At 42.0% G+C, this 14,114-nt stretch overlaps 1 protein-coding gene and 1 non-coding gene across 5 annotated transcripts; one reads left to right on the plus strand and one right to left on the minus strand.

Annotated features, from left to right (window-relative positions):
• Positions 1-12: 12 nt before the first annotated feature.
• Positions 13-10,590, plus strand: LOC127362630 (heterogeneous nuclear ribonucleoprotein L). Of its 4 annotated transcripts, none has more exons than XM_051398618.1 (14): positions 13-158; positions 1,032-1,147; positions 1,352-1,589; positions 2,310-2,395; positions 2,776-2,872; positions 3,152-3,224; positions 7,039-7,071; positions 7,693-7,764; positions 7,939-8,186; positions 8,731-8,852; positions 8,950-9,151; positions 9,432-9,489; positions 9,749-9,892; positions 9,985-10,590. In XM_051398618.1, the coding sequence occupies exons 1-14, from the start codon at positions 81-83 to the stop codon at positions 10,041-10,043; spliced, it is 1,626 nt and encodes a 541-aa protein (XP_051254578.1). In that variant the 5' UTR covers positions 13-80; the 3' UTR covers positions 10,044-10,590. The 4 variants fall into 4 exon arrangements, with proteins under 4 accessions (XP_051254578.1, XP_051254579.1, XP_051254580.1 ...); XM_051398619.1 differs by having other exon boundaries at positions 9,749-9,859; XM_051398620.1 differs by lacking the exon at positions 7,039-7,071.
• Positions 10,591-11,198: 608 nt separating this feature from the next.
• On the minus strand, positions 11,199-11,389 carry LOC127363253 (U2 spliceosomal RNA). Its single transcript, XR_007884744.1, has one exon. It is a non-coding gene; the product is annotated as a U2 spliceosomal RNA (small nuclear RNA).
• Positions 11,390-14,114: the final 2,725 nt, after the last annotated feature.

Below are 14,114 nucleotides of genomic sequence, written 5' to 3' on the forward strand. Positions count from 1 at the left end.
CCACGGGAGCCTCGTTTTTCTTGACTTTTCCGTCCATTTCAGTCGCTCGTCACTACCACATCCTTTTTAACCGGGACAACATGGCTACTGCAGCGAGCCGTTACTACAGCGAGGACGGCAGGGCAACGAAACGGCAGAAAACCGACGGAATGGCCACGGTGAGTTGTTTCCGTGTGCGGCGCTCCGGCGGCGGCGGGGGGGGATTACTTCACGTTACATAACCGACGTATTTACGGTGTTTAGTTCGGTTTTAATGTGATTCATTCAGACGGTGGGAGGAAGCGCGTCACAGGTCGTTAGCTCCGTGTGTGTGTGTGAGAAACGTTGTTGTCCTTAAATCTCCTCTTTTATCACCTCACTGCATTTAACGCTGTGCTTTATATATTTGATGCTCTCGGGGGAAACATCTCGGAGCATGTGTCGCACATACAACCGGTGCTGCACCGCCTGGATGGGCTCGTCTGAGGGCGGGTTTCCCACCCCGGCCGGGCCTCGCCTCAGCCCGGCTTTGTTCTAGCCTAGCACCGGTAACGTTAGCATCGTGCTAGCGTTGAGCTACATGCTGTAATCCCTGTGTTAACACTGCCCAGCATCAGATCCACTGCTCACTCCTTTCATGCTCCTTTTAGTGAACTAATACGTGTCTGGATTTTGAGGAAGGTGTTTTAATATGAGCACTATTTAATAAACTCATTACGGGAATTACCCCCCCCTTCCCCCAACTGCACCAAGTCACCTTTAGGTTAATTAGTATTTTATTTAATGCGAGCATGAGCTACCTGTCCTCTGTTAACTCTATATTATTAGTTTTAATGTCAGCTTAACTTTATTTGTTGCAGCGATCTTAAAATGGTTTTCTTGTAAAATTCATTTACACAGAATAATAATAAATATGCACAAAACATCTACCAGTAAATATTCCCATGCATGTTTAAAATGTAAAGATTGCAGCACAAAAGGCTCACACACACACACACAGGAGTATATTGAAATGTTCCCACTGAAGGTTGTTGTTGTTTTCTTCCTCATAGGGATATGAAGATCCACACAAGACACTTCCTTCTGTGGTGGTACACGTCCGAGGGCTGGTGGATGGTGTTACAGAGGCGGACCTTGTGGAGGCCTTGCAAGAATTTGGCGCAATCAGGTAAAGAAAGCTTCGTTTATGTGGAAAATATGTATTTAAATAGAAGAAATGTGTAGTTTCCACGGTGCACATTAGTCACACTTTGTTGTTAACCAGATTTTAACGCAGCTTGACTTGCAACCTTTTTACCTGCAAGATATTGAAGCTGAGAATAACATTTCAACCAGCAACTATGTGTTCACGGCATCTGCTTTTTGCTTTTAGCTACGTAGTGGTGATGCCCAAGAAGCGGCAGGCACTGGTGGAGTATGAAGACATGAACGGATCATCCACAGCCGTAACCTACGCCGCAGACAACCAAGTGTACATCGCCGGCCACCCAGCCTTTATCAACTACTCCACTAGTCAAAAGATCTCCAGGCCGGGAGACTCTGACGACTCTAGAAGTGTTAACAATGTTCTTCTGCTCACCATCATGAACCCAATCTACCCCATCACCACGGTAAATGCAAAGAGTCCAGTTTCTATGTCTCTTAAGTAAAAGTGTGTGTGGGTTTCATCTCTTTTTAATTCACACAGATTAGTGTCAGTTAATCTGTGCAGGGCTGCACTGAGTTTATAGGCGTGTTGTTGAAATGTCACTTCTGTCGGCGGCAAACGGAAGCTCGTTAGAAGTTATGCACAGTTTGCAAATATCCGTCAGCTAATGTTTTTAATTTTGGTTTGTGATTTCTTAATGCACCGCTCTCTCTCGGAGATTCAGAGACTGTGTTTAACTTGCTAATGTGAGGATTTGCTGATTGTCTCTGGTTTATACTGTGCGGCTGTCATTGGTTGTCTTCTCAGGGAATCATTCTGTCCAGCAAATGTCAGAAACTCTTCAAATGTGTTTTTGTCAATTGTTGACAGTCAAATTTTAAAATGTCCTCCTAGTCTAACTCAAACGGTGAGATGCATATAGATAACCTACTATGCACAAATTACACCTTGCAAATTGCACATGTACAGTTTAGTTTTAGTTGTCCGCTGTTTTATTTTCTATTGTATCTTTTATAATTTAATTCTTTATTGTACTTTTTGCACTACATTTCACTGTGCTGCTGTGTCTGCCTTGAATTTCTCTCACGGGGAATCAATAGAACGTCTTATCTTACATTCCCAGCTCTACTTGACCTCTGCCATTGTTTGTATGTAGTATTTTTAACGTGGTACATTTTCACAGGATGTCCTCTACACTATCTGCAACAACTGTGGACCCGTCCAGAGAATCGTCATCTTCAGGAAGAACGGCGTCCAGGCGATGGTTGAATATCCTTTTTCCGTGGATGCTGTCTGACATGAAACTCACAATCTGTTTACAACTAGTGTAAAAAAAACAAAAAAAAGCATAGGCTGCTGGATTTGTATTGCAAGTCATAACTCAAAATGGACAGATTGGTGGTACGTGTCGTTCTGACAGTAACTTCTCTGGTATGTTACGTCAGTTTGAAACACAAACCTGTTTGACACAATGTTCTTAAAACATGTAAACATATTTTACAGAAGCAAGTTATAAAACCCAGGTAGTCAAACTTAATTGGTGATTGGCTGATGGCTTCTGGTAGTTCAGCAATCATAAATCTGTCTTAGTCTGTATTAACATTAGTTGTCAAGATATTTCCCTGTTTTGTCCTTAACTCTGTCATTACATTCGACTCTGTGCAAAGCGCCCAACGGGCCAAAGCGTCGCTCAACGGAGCAGATATCTACTCCGGCTGCTGCACGCTGAAGATCGAGTACGCCAAGGTATTACTGCAGAGCACGCCACAGTGTTCATATACATAATGGGGTGTGGTGGGCACAGAAATGTTATTGTTTCCACAATAATCTTTTTAAATGGTAAATCCAGTTACGATGAAATGGACCAATCTTTATTTGCGTAGCTGAGAACTGCAGCAGTTTGTATGCAGCCTTACTCTGAAAAGATATATATTTATCTGGGTCACCCTGACAGTTAAAACACAGCTCTAAAGTTGCAGTATAAATATATATAATAATATATTCATATAAATTGTATTTCCGCAGCCAACTCGCCTGAATGTGTTCAAGAATGACCAAGACACCTGGGACTACACAAACCCCAATCTGGGAGGACCAGGTAAAACCTTAAACACCTGAACACATTTAGAGCATCTGCTGAGCACCGTACACGCTTTGTTGCTTAAGAGCCTGATACTGTAAAGCACCCTTACTGCCACTGTGAGGAGTTTCAGCAAGCGGGGCTACTGGGAAGATGGAGGCAACACGCTTCACTGATAATGCTACTAAATGTATATATATTTTTTTAATTGTGTCCAATATACTAATAGTATTTTGGGAAGAACTTGTGTGGCATTATGACTGAAGTGTTACTTTGGGTCCTGACACTTCTCGATACACACTATGATCAGGGTTCATGTGCAGGAGCAAACATTTATGGAAAATCAGAGGCATGATGGGAATATTTAAAATGTCAAACTCTGCAGTGTGGTGGGAATGGCAGGAACACATTAAGATGACTGGCAGGCAACATAAAAACACGTGAAGTGTACAATTTGTTACATTACTGAAAGGCTTTATGATGACGCGATGTCTGGAAACGGTCTGTACACTTATGGCATGTAGATGTTCTGGTTCACGTGACCTGAATGTGCCCGTTTACCGTCCTCACACTGGGACAAATCTCTGATATTTCCATTATAAAGGCAGAAATATAATAAATGTAATGACATTTTTTCCCCCCAGACCCTTTTCTCTACCTCTCTTCCCCTCATAGTTACCAGGAAGAAATTATATAGAGAGGGGAAAGTAAAAATACATAAATTCAATAAGGGAAAAATAAATGGCAGAAGTTAAAATTAAATATCAGAAGGAAGGTGGCTTGTATTGTTTAATTCTGGGGGAGTGTAATTGTAAATCGCTAACAATATTTAATTTTAGCTTTGACTCATTTAACAGCACAATTATTCACTCCTAATTTTAAATTCTAGCACACAAGATGAAACCTCCACATAATGACTTAAACCATCATATCTATTAAATATTCTGTGTTACTGTTAGTTGTAGATAATGTGACACAAACTCTCTCATAACTGCTGGTTAAAGTTACGTAGCCAGTCAGTCTCCAGTCATAAAAACAGACTGTAGCTGCAGCTGTAATTTATTGGACTGTGATTCCTGTTTCAGCACCTGAGCTGTGATTATTGAGGATCTGAACCTCCTCCTCATACAGGCTGGTTTATACTCTCTTCGACACTGCTGTAAACCGTGCATTAGGTAGTGTGTGAAAAGGTAACTACCCGTGACAGTGTACATTCTGTAGACAGGTAAAGCATTGTTCTGAGACAGAAGACAGAAGCTCTGTTGTCTGATGAACACACCTCCGAGTGTCCTTCTGTCACCCCGAAGAGTCCTGTTTACATATTTCAGTCATGAAGACAGGGGACTGTTGCATGCAAAGTTTTCTTGTTTGCTGTTCCTGCCCTTCTTACCACACCTGGACATTATGCAGGGTTTTGGGGATCCTTTGGGTGATAGCAGTATTACTAATCTCCACAGTTTTGGCAACATGTAGCTAACATTAACTTTAAAAGCCGTCACTGGAAACACATTTCCCTGCCACCAATGCTGATTCTGGTCTTTTCCACTGCCTACTGGCTTCTCCCATTTGGTTGTGTGTTGTTTAACTTTGACAGAAAACACCAACAGCGTACTGAAGTCTAGCACTTGTAGTCACAACCAAAAAAGATTTGATATTCAAATCTGTACTCCTTTATTTGTAACTCGTATGTTAAGATGTGAGGATGTCTGACAAGTGCGAGCAGAGGCATGGACCAGCATCAGTAAACAGGCTATCTGCACCATCGTGTAACTCTTATCTTCTGCTAATCAGTCTTTTGATCTCAGCAAAAACAAAAACATGCACAGGAGTTTGTGCTTGAGGGAGAGGCAGATACATGCTGACAACATCACCTATCAGCTACCACCATCTCAAGTATCCACTTCTTCAGTCCACCACTATCATACAGAGGGCCAGTTGTCCCCTGAGACACAAGGAGATAAACAGCAAGACACCACCCATTCAACATGACGATGTAGGACTGATATACCACTAATTCCTCATCTCCGCATTCCAGCACAAGAGCCACGAAGACAACGTACACTTCTTTAAGGGCGGGGAGTTTTGGGCACTGAGCTACACTTGGTCCCTCCCCCCCTTTTGCCCCGTCATCCTTTCTTACCCACTTTGAGACATAAGCGAATGACACATTGAAGCAGGCCAAAGCTTGTTCCCACCCCACTGTCTACACCAAATGGAGACTGATACCAGAGAAGACACAGTATCCACCCAAACAGAAGGTAGTGACAGACATCTCAGTACAACAGACGATGCATACTGATACTAACCAGTCGAAGATCACATGTTTTAAAAGCCTCGGCCCTTCCTGTACTGTTTTGGGCCGCGTTGCTTGTTACGCTTGTTGACACGAAAAACAACACATTCAAGCAACACACTCGCTGACGCCGTACCGACTGATCCAATAGATGACTCACACCCCCACCCCCCCCCCCCCACCCCACCCCCGAATCAAGCTGTAGCCAGTCACATTGGAGCCAACACAAGACAACTGATGAAGACACTGCTGACAACACCATCAAGCACACTCAGGCCCATTTTTGGTTTTACCCCGTTATGTGTTTCCTCCCACATGGAATTCAGCTTTTCTCTCTTGCTCTTTCTCCTCATCTCCTCATCTTTTACCCTCTCTGATTTTCTTACTACATGCATCCCTGTTTAGCTATCCCTTTTTTTTTTTTTTTTTGAGTGCAGTTTTTTTTCTTAATATTTTAAAGTCTCTAGAACCTGTGTAACACCTTCCATGTGATGCAGGTTTGGCAATTTGCGGCTAAGAGGAGCCAGCTTCCCCCAACTGAAATGTTCTCTATGGCAGCCTCAAGGCCTACCAGTGGGCGCTAAGCGGACTATTCCAAAAAGCAACACATAAGGATGGAAAACACCAACCAAACGGCCAACCATGCCACCAATGGGGCGTTTCAACTTGATAAAACCAGGAATCGGTCCTGAGGTGGAGAGTTGTTTCCCCAAAAGAGGAAATGGATAGGAGTATGGGATGAAAATGAATTGAGTGGTGGAACTACTGCAGCAAATATCTTCCTCCCACTGTTTGTAAGCATGCAGTAAGTAAATCGAGACCCTCCTCAGGGGAACATAACTGCACAGCACCACATGACTCCAAAGCCCAGCACCCAACATCGCCACACAAGACTGACATGACTCGATTTTTTTTTTCCTCATACAGGCTTAATCTTGCTCTTGCTGGAAGAGGGTGATGGTTGTGGTTCTTTCTGAGACTGTATTTCTAATGTCACTCTAACCTACTGTATGTCTGTTCGCTATGCCTTGTCGCTCCCTCTGTCGGCAGTTTACAGCCATAAGAAATCTTTTTCTGTGGCTCCCTGGACTTCTGGGATAGTTTCTTTTGGGAATTAAATCATGTTTTTAATCTGGAGAAAAGGGTATGAACTTTATTAATTCCTGTAGGATGTGGTTGATCCATGACCAACCCTGTTTATTACAAAGCATCACATACCTGTAAAGTCAGGAGAGCTTCTCATCCTCCAGCCACAGTGGCTGCTGGTGTCCAAAGTTTACCAGCTGCCTTTTGATATTTTGCATGAGCCTGGTTGGTCACCTGCAGAGGTACCAAGCCATTTGCATTTCATAGTCAATTTTTGTCTGCATTTATCCTGAAATACCTCCCGAATGAGGACAGACAGCGTTGTCATGAGTGGTTTTATTACACTCTCCTGACATTTAACTGGGTTAATTTCACATTTGCCCGGGAAAAAATGTACCGTTGATTAACCCGACTTCCATTCTGATTGTGTATGATTATTGTGTACCTGTACAGATGGTGATGCAGATGGCAATGGGAGCAATGCAGGTGTGTGTGAGCGTACAAACTTTATCATTTGTGATGCTTATCCAGAGTGTGTTTGATATCCTTACCCCCTTTCACTTCCTAGATCATCAGCATCCACCTCATGTTTGCCATTTCCCCAGTTCTACTTTATTTACTAAAGGGTTACCATTGTTTTCTGATTTTAAAGAGCTTGTGTTTGTAGAGTAACTTCCATAGAACCTAATATCAGTCTTGCCATCTTTTACATCCCCATGCCTCCCTTCCCAATTCCCTGAACTAATTTTAATACAGACCAAGGTCAATCACTGATTTTAGCTACTTGGTTTGATTTGTTGTAGCCTGCCTGGAGTGTAATATGGGAGGGGGGGTATGGCTTACAGCCAAGATGAATCAATCTAGAAATGCATGAATCTGTCTCAAGCACTAATGTTGATTGAAGTCCTTGATAAATCTACTTTATGGTGTGCAATCTGATTTTTTTTTTTTTTTTTTTTGGCATCAAAATGTTTGCCATGATGCCGTATGCATCCCATTATCATGTAGAGTCCTGTTTCCAGTCTCTTCTCATATTTATCTGTCACTTTTTTTTTCTTTTCTCTGCCTCTCTCCTCCTCCTTTTTTTTTGTCTTCCCACTCTAATAGAAGATGTAAATGCCAACCCCAACAAGCGCCAGAGACAGCCTGCTCTGCTGGGCGACCACCCTCCCGAGTACGGTAAGGCTCTCACTCCTGAAGGAACAACAGAATGTAGTAAAACACGAATGCCTCTTTATATCCTGTATTTATGATCGAGAGACCAAATCTATTTCTGTGGCAGTTTTGTAGAAAAACTCTCCTCACCTTGGCCTTATCACTAGTTTATTGTCTGCTCTCTGCCTCGTTCTTCAGGAGGTGGTTACCATGGCTACGATGAAAGCTATGGATCTCCGCCCTATGAGGGCCGCCGCATGGGTCCACCGATGAGAGGGCGTGGGGGAAGAAGCTACGGGCCGGGCTACGGACCTCCTCCCCCTCCTCCCGGCGAGTATGGCGGCCACGCTGAGTCTCCAGTTGTCATGTTGTACGGCTTGGACCCCGTCAAGATGAACGCCGACCGTGTTTTCAATATCTTTTGTCTCTATGGCAATGTAGAGCGGGTCAGTATTAAAAAATATATATATATTGTGCAGAATATTCATGTGAAGAAGCAAATTTATATTTGGTCCAGATCTTCAGGGAATCAGTAAATTGCATTTTGTAATTTCTGTTTATAGAAAGTTTCTTTGTTTTTCATATCATTCATTTAAATCCCATTTATTCCTGCTGTCATTGCTATTTTTGTTGCAATGTTTCTATGAATAGCTGCTTTAAAAATAGGACTGCTCTTTAATCTGTTTTTTTTACTTAATCTCTGGCATGAAATAACAGGCTGTTAAATGTAACATTTCGATTAAAACAAGGGATTATGAACTGAAAACGACTCTTAACATGCAGCTTTATAAACCACGAATGAAGCAGGTTTTCAAATGTCATGGGTGGAGCTTTGTTGCATTTTCAAAGTGAAAGATATTGACTCAGTACACACACCCTTGCTCCAAGCCATGAACTGTAACCAGTTTGTGTGTACAAGTGAAGCCCTTAAGCGTAGGGTGGTACTGTATGGGAGAGCACTGGTCAATCCTGTCTTCTGTCACTCTGTAGGTGAAGTTCATGAAGAGTAAGCCGGGGGCAGCTATGGTGGAAATGGGAGACTGCTATGCAGTGGACCGCGCCATCACTCACCTCAACAACAACTTTCTCTTTGGACAGAGAATGAATGTGTGGTGAGTTCAACCCATCCAAAAACATGCTGGAGCCTTTAAATTAGTGCTATTCTTGGTGTGTGTGATTTTTAAAACTGATAACCGTCCCTCCCTGCAGTGTGTCCAAGCAGCAAGCCATTGTACCTGGTCAGTGTTATGAGCTGGAGGACGGCACAAGTAGTTTCAAGGACTTCCACGGGTCCAGGAACAACCGGTTCACTTCACCAGAACAGGCGGCCAAAAACCGCATTCAGCACCCGAGCAACGTGTTGCACTTCTTCAACGCCCAGCCAGACGTCACGCCAGAGGTCTTCTCCCAGGTGTGTAGAAAGGGAAGACATACGGGTGTGACGGTTATGCTTTGAGTCTCACGTGAGGATAACTGTTTACTTTAAACTGACGCATCATTACCAGCAATGTTTTTATTAAAGACAGCTGGAGCAAAACAATTCTTATCGCAGCTGACTGTATTTGATTGGAATGTGTGTGTTTCTTTGACTGTCAGAATAAAAGCATTTAAAGTGCAAGTCCATCATAATAATCATAATAATAATAATAATAATAATAATAATATTTTTAAAAATGCTTTTCTCTTTACAGATCTGTGATGAGATCGGCGTCAAGTGCCCCGTCAACGTCAAAATGTTCACAGGAAAGAGTAAGTGATATGATGTATGAACATACATATATAAAAGTTGTAGTTAAGATCAAATGTGGCTGCTGTTACATCTGGAATCCTTCAAAAGATATAAAAGCAACTAAGACACATTTATCAGATGAAGTACTGAACAGTATTATTAGTGTTTTTAAAATCAGGCTCCACATCGACAAACATTTTATAAAGATATCCACCCTGTACACACAGTAATGTTTCTCTGTCTGGAAGCTGTGTTGTAACTTTGACTCCTCACCACCAGGTGGCGCCGCTCCCAGTGACCGCAGTGCCTCTGGTCTGTTAGAGTGGGAGTCCATCAATGACGCCATGGAGGCGCTGGCCCTGATGAACCACTACCAGATGAAAAACGCGGGTACGTGCAAGACCCTCACATCTTCACATGCGGGTACAGCAGACTTTAAACTAACGATTCATCCTTTTGGTTTTGTTTTTTGTTCCCCCATTAATTTATTGTTGTTGTCTCTCCTCTCTTTCTAGCTGGTCCTTACCCTTACACCCTCAAATTGTGCTTCTCCACCGTTCAGCACGCCAACTGAGCGCGAAACCCTTGTAGCCAGGAAGACGAAGATCGGTCCACCATTCCCACGTTCACATGTACTTTTGACCATGACTGCTTGCAACACACCGGGGGGGGAATTTAGATTTTCAAAACCACCTTAAATACTGTGAAATAACATCTTTTCACGACGACCCTTAAAAAGCCGACTTAACAAATGCTAACAAGCATTTACATATTTTGATATTTATGCCCCAGATGTGGTCGATAGAGTATCAGTACCTGTGTGTGTCTTCAATATTAAGTTGTCCTTTTTACTTTTTGTATTATGCTTATACAGTAACCTGACGTATATGAGAAAGCATATTTGAAAGAATTAGTGTTATATATGCTCAGGTGGTTCAGTGGCAGTGACGACGTGGTTTTTTTTGTAAAAGATTTGTCTTTTGAAACTTTTATTATAGCTCACCTTTTTTTTTTTTCTTCTTTTTGCGTTATTTTAATTGCTACTTGTTCAATTCTGCGTCTCCATGTATGCAGATGGAGAATTGTTTTGTTCTAAGAAAATAAAAAAAATCAACGTAAAATGTAGTGCGTGTCCTTTAGTGTGTGTGTGTGTGTGTGTGTGTGTGTGTGTGTGTGAGTAAGAGAATATGTGTGGTGTGTGTGTGTGTGTGTGTGTGTGTGTGTGTGTGTGTGTGTGTGTGTGGACTAACAGAACAGTTTTGTTCACATTTCCCTTTCCAATAACATAAGATATGATAAACATTATTGATCACACACCGGTGAAATGTGTTGTTACAGCAGCTCCAGATACACATAAAATACACAAACTAGAAATAGAAAATATATATACTTTATACTCATTTTAAATGTTTGATGGAACTAATGCACAACTTATTGAATAGTGTTACACTAAATAAATCTGTAAATAACATTGCACAAATATCACAGCAGGAGGAAATTACAGTGTAAATAAATATAATTACACAGGGAAAATAATTTGTACTTTAATGTACTTATAAGAATATAAATAATACATGGTTATAATGTCACAGAACAGCTATAATAGTCTTAATGTGTAAATATATAAATGTAGCGACAACTGCAATACATGTGTCCATCAGAGTGAGTGTGATAGCAAGATTGATAGTATCGATTATAGATCAATATATTTATCATTAGACAATCAGAGGGGGGGTGCACCGGTCCTGGAAGTACTGCAATACCAGGTCGATGCGTGGAGTGGACGGAGCAAGCCCCTATTCCATCTCCCAGTTCCAAAAATCAATTTAATATATGGTCCCCGGGTAGGGGACGTATCAGATATTAAACTGATAAGAACAGATACTACACTTGATCTTAGCCAAAAGGCCGAGAAGCGATACTGAACTACAGTCGGAGGTACGGAGCTCTTTCTCCGCACCGGGACCCTCACTGACGGTGTTAATGAATGCTTCACTAACAGATAGATATATGATTCACTGTGTGTTAGATAGAGATATTAATATAGATATAGAACACACAGTCAATCAGTAAAAGGGGACAAATCAGCGTCAAATGTGGAAGTTTAACAAAATACGGTTGTCGGAGCAACCGCGATTCACAGCGCTTCCGGGTCATGTGACACAATGTGGTCCAATAGGAAGTGGAAACGTTCCGCTGTGTTATTGTCAGAAAGAGAGCTGTAACTTCTATTTTAAATCAAACTAACATCATATGAATCATACAGCGATAAAATAAAGTTTAAATCCTATAAAAGTCCTCTCTGAGAGTAAAACACAATGTCTGATCTGTTAACTCCCTCTAATGGAGAACAGAGAGAACTGCACCCTGCGGCTGAATATCGTCCACATCTTCATCATCATCATCATCAACTGCTGACTCTTTGTCCGGATACAACGACTCCACAATAACATCATGTAACGTTAGTTTACAAATGGAGCTTCCTTCCTGTTCCTAACGGTTACAACACTATTAAAGGAACTTCTTAAATATTATCATTATGAAATAAAAAGTACTTTTTCATGTATTTTAACCAGCTTTTATTACACAAGAGATAAAGGTTGGCCTCTATCCTCTATGGACCCCTGCAAAAGGTTCATAAACCAAAATGTCAGCACTCACAAATATCATGTATCAGTAAAGCAGTGTCCTAAACACAAATATAGAATAATACATCCAAAGTTAAGTGTCATGTGCAAAGACAGCTGTCAGACCAGTAGCTAGTAAATATCATCAAGATGTAATTAATGATAAGTCAAAACATATAAAAAAGATGTAAGTGGATCATGTAATGTGTGAACTGTGGGCCTGAGTACAATCACCAACCATCCATCCACAGGAAGACAACAATATCTTGAGGTAGGATGGATTTGTTGGTCAAAGGTTTCTACTCACAACTGAATACTGAACTTCATATTGGCAATCAAAAAAATGTGTGACATTACCGTGATCCCCTCATTCATCCCCCCTCCGCCTCAGGAGCCTGGGTAGAATAAGAACAGAGCCAATAGTAATCGTTTGTTTCTTAAAGAAATAACATCAGTTTTGGGGATATAATAATATAATTTAGTCATCGTGCTCTTTTTTTATCTGCTCTGTGTAATTGCCTCTGTTTGAAATGTGCTACATCAGAGGTTCCTCAACCTTTCAGACCGTGTACCACTATGTCCCGAGCAACAGCATCAGCGAGGACAGACTACATTCACAGTTCCAGTATAGACACTGGGCTCATATATTATCTGTTTCTCCTCTCTCACTTTATCTCTCTGTCTCTCACTCTCCCTCATTCGCTCTTTCTCTCCCTCCCTCTCCTTACCTGACTTGCATATTTCTCAGAAGAATGTATTTTCTTCTGGATGGCTCTGTCTTTGGCCAGCATCTCCATGAACTTCTCACAAGGGAGGTTGATGTTTGTCTGAACCATAAGAATGGCCTTGATGGAAGGAACAGTGAACTATTTCTGCTGTCTGTCCATACATCATTCATTTGAGAGAACACCCTCTCCACTGGTGCATTACTGCCGGGTAAGCACATGACAACAGACACTAATCTTGCCGGGTTAATGTGCGGGATGTCATTTTCTTTGAAGTGGGTAAATACTGTGCTCCATCTCTGAGTGATTCTCCCTTTAGGAACTCTTGCAGCGCAGAAACCTCAAACAAATCATCTTCTTTGATCGTCACATTGGGGCACTTCTCCTGCTGTGTGGCTGTTGCCTTCTGGATCTCTTCCCGCAGAGGTTTCTTTTTTAAAACCAATTTAAATTGTCTGTGTGCTTTCCCCAAGCTTGCAAGTAGTCCACAGCCGTTGTGAAGAAAGAGTGAGTTGTTTTGAGAACGTTTTCTCCAGCATTTGTTGCATTTTCCACGAGCTCCCCCAGCAGTCCTCTGGCCAGTACTGGAATGAAGCTGTCGTCACATCTTGCTGTCAGTTTTACCTCCACCTCTCTCCGGATTGCAGCTGACTCCACAGCACAGCGGTCCTGGCCTTCAAGCTTCTTGATCGTTTCACTAAATATGGCCAAGGTTTCCACGGGCAAAGGCAAGCCACAGTTCAGTCAGTGGATCTTCAAACATTCTTCAGACAGAAAAAAGGCTTTAAGTGGTGCAAACATTTTAAGCACTCTTTGTAGAGCAGGGAGCAGGGAGCATGGACAGTCGGCGAACGTTGCTGTGTCCTAAGATGTTCTGATACTCGTGGCCAACAAATTCACAAAAGCTCTTCAATCTTTCCACTCTAACAGTGTAAATATGAAAATACCCAAATATCTTTGTGAGCAGGTACTCTACATCAATGGGAAGGGTATCCATAGCTGTTTTGGTTGCATTATGGATGATGTTGCCAGGACAACCCAGGCCAGTCACCTCCCGCTGCAGTGCTTTCTTCACTTTGGTGTGGACATTGACTCTCCCCACCTTATTCAGCCCGCCAAAAGTTGGTGTTTGTATTGTCAGCAGAGAATGCCACTGTTTTATTTTCCAGTGATCATTTTTCAATCACAACACAAAATACAGCAGTTAGCCTCACACACCACACACACACACACACACACACTCACACACACACACACACACACTCACAGCCAAGTCTACTGCCAGTTCACACT

Source organism: Dicentrarchus labrax, unplaced genomic scaffold (assembly GCF_905237075.1).
Source record: "Dicentrarchus labrax unplaced genomic scaffold, dlabrax2021, whole genome shotgun sequence".
In the NCBI taxonomy this organism is placed as follows: Eukaryota; Metazoa; Chordata; class Actinopteri; family Moronidae; genus Dicentrarchus; species Dicentrarchus labrax.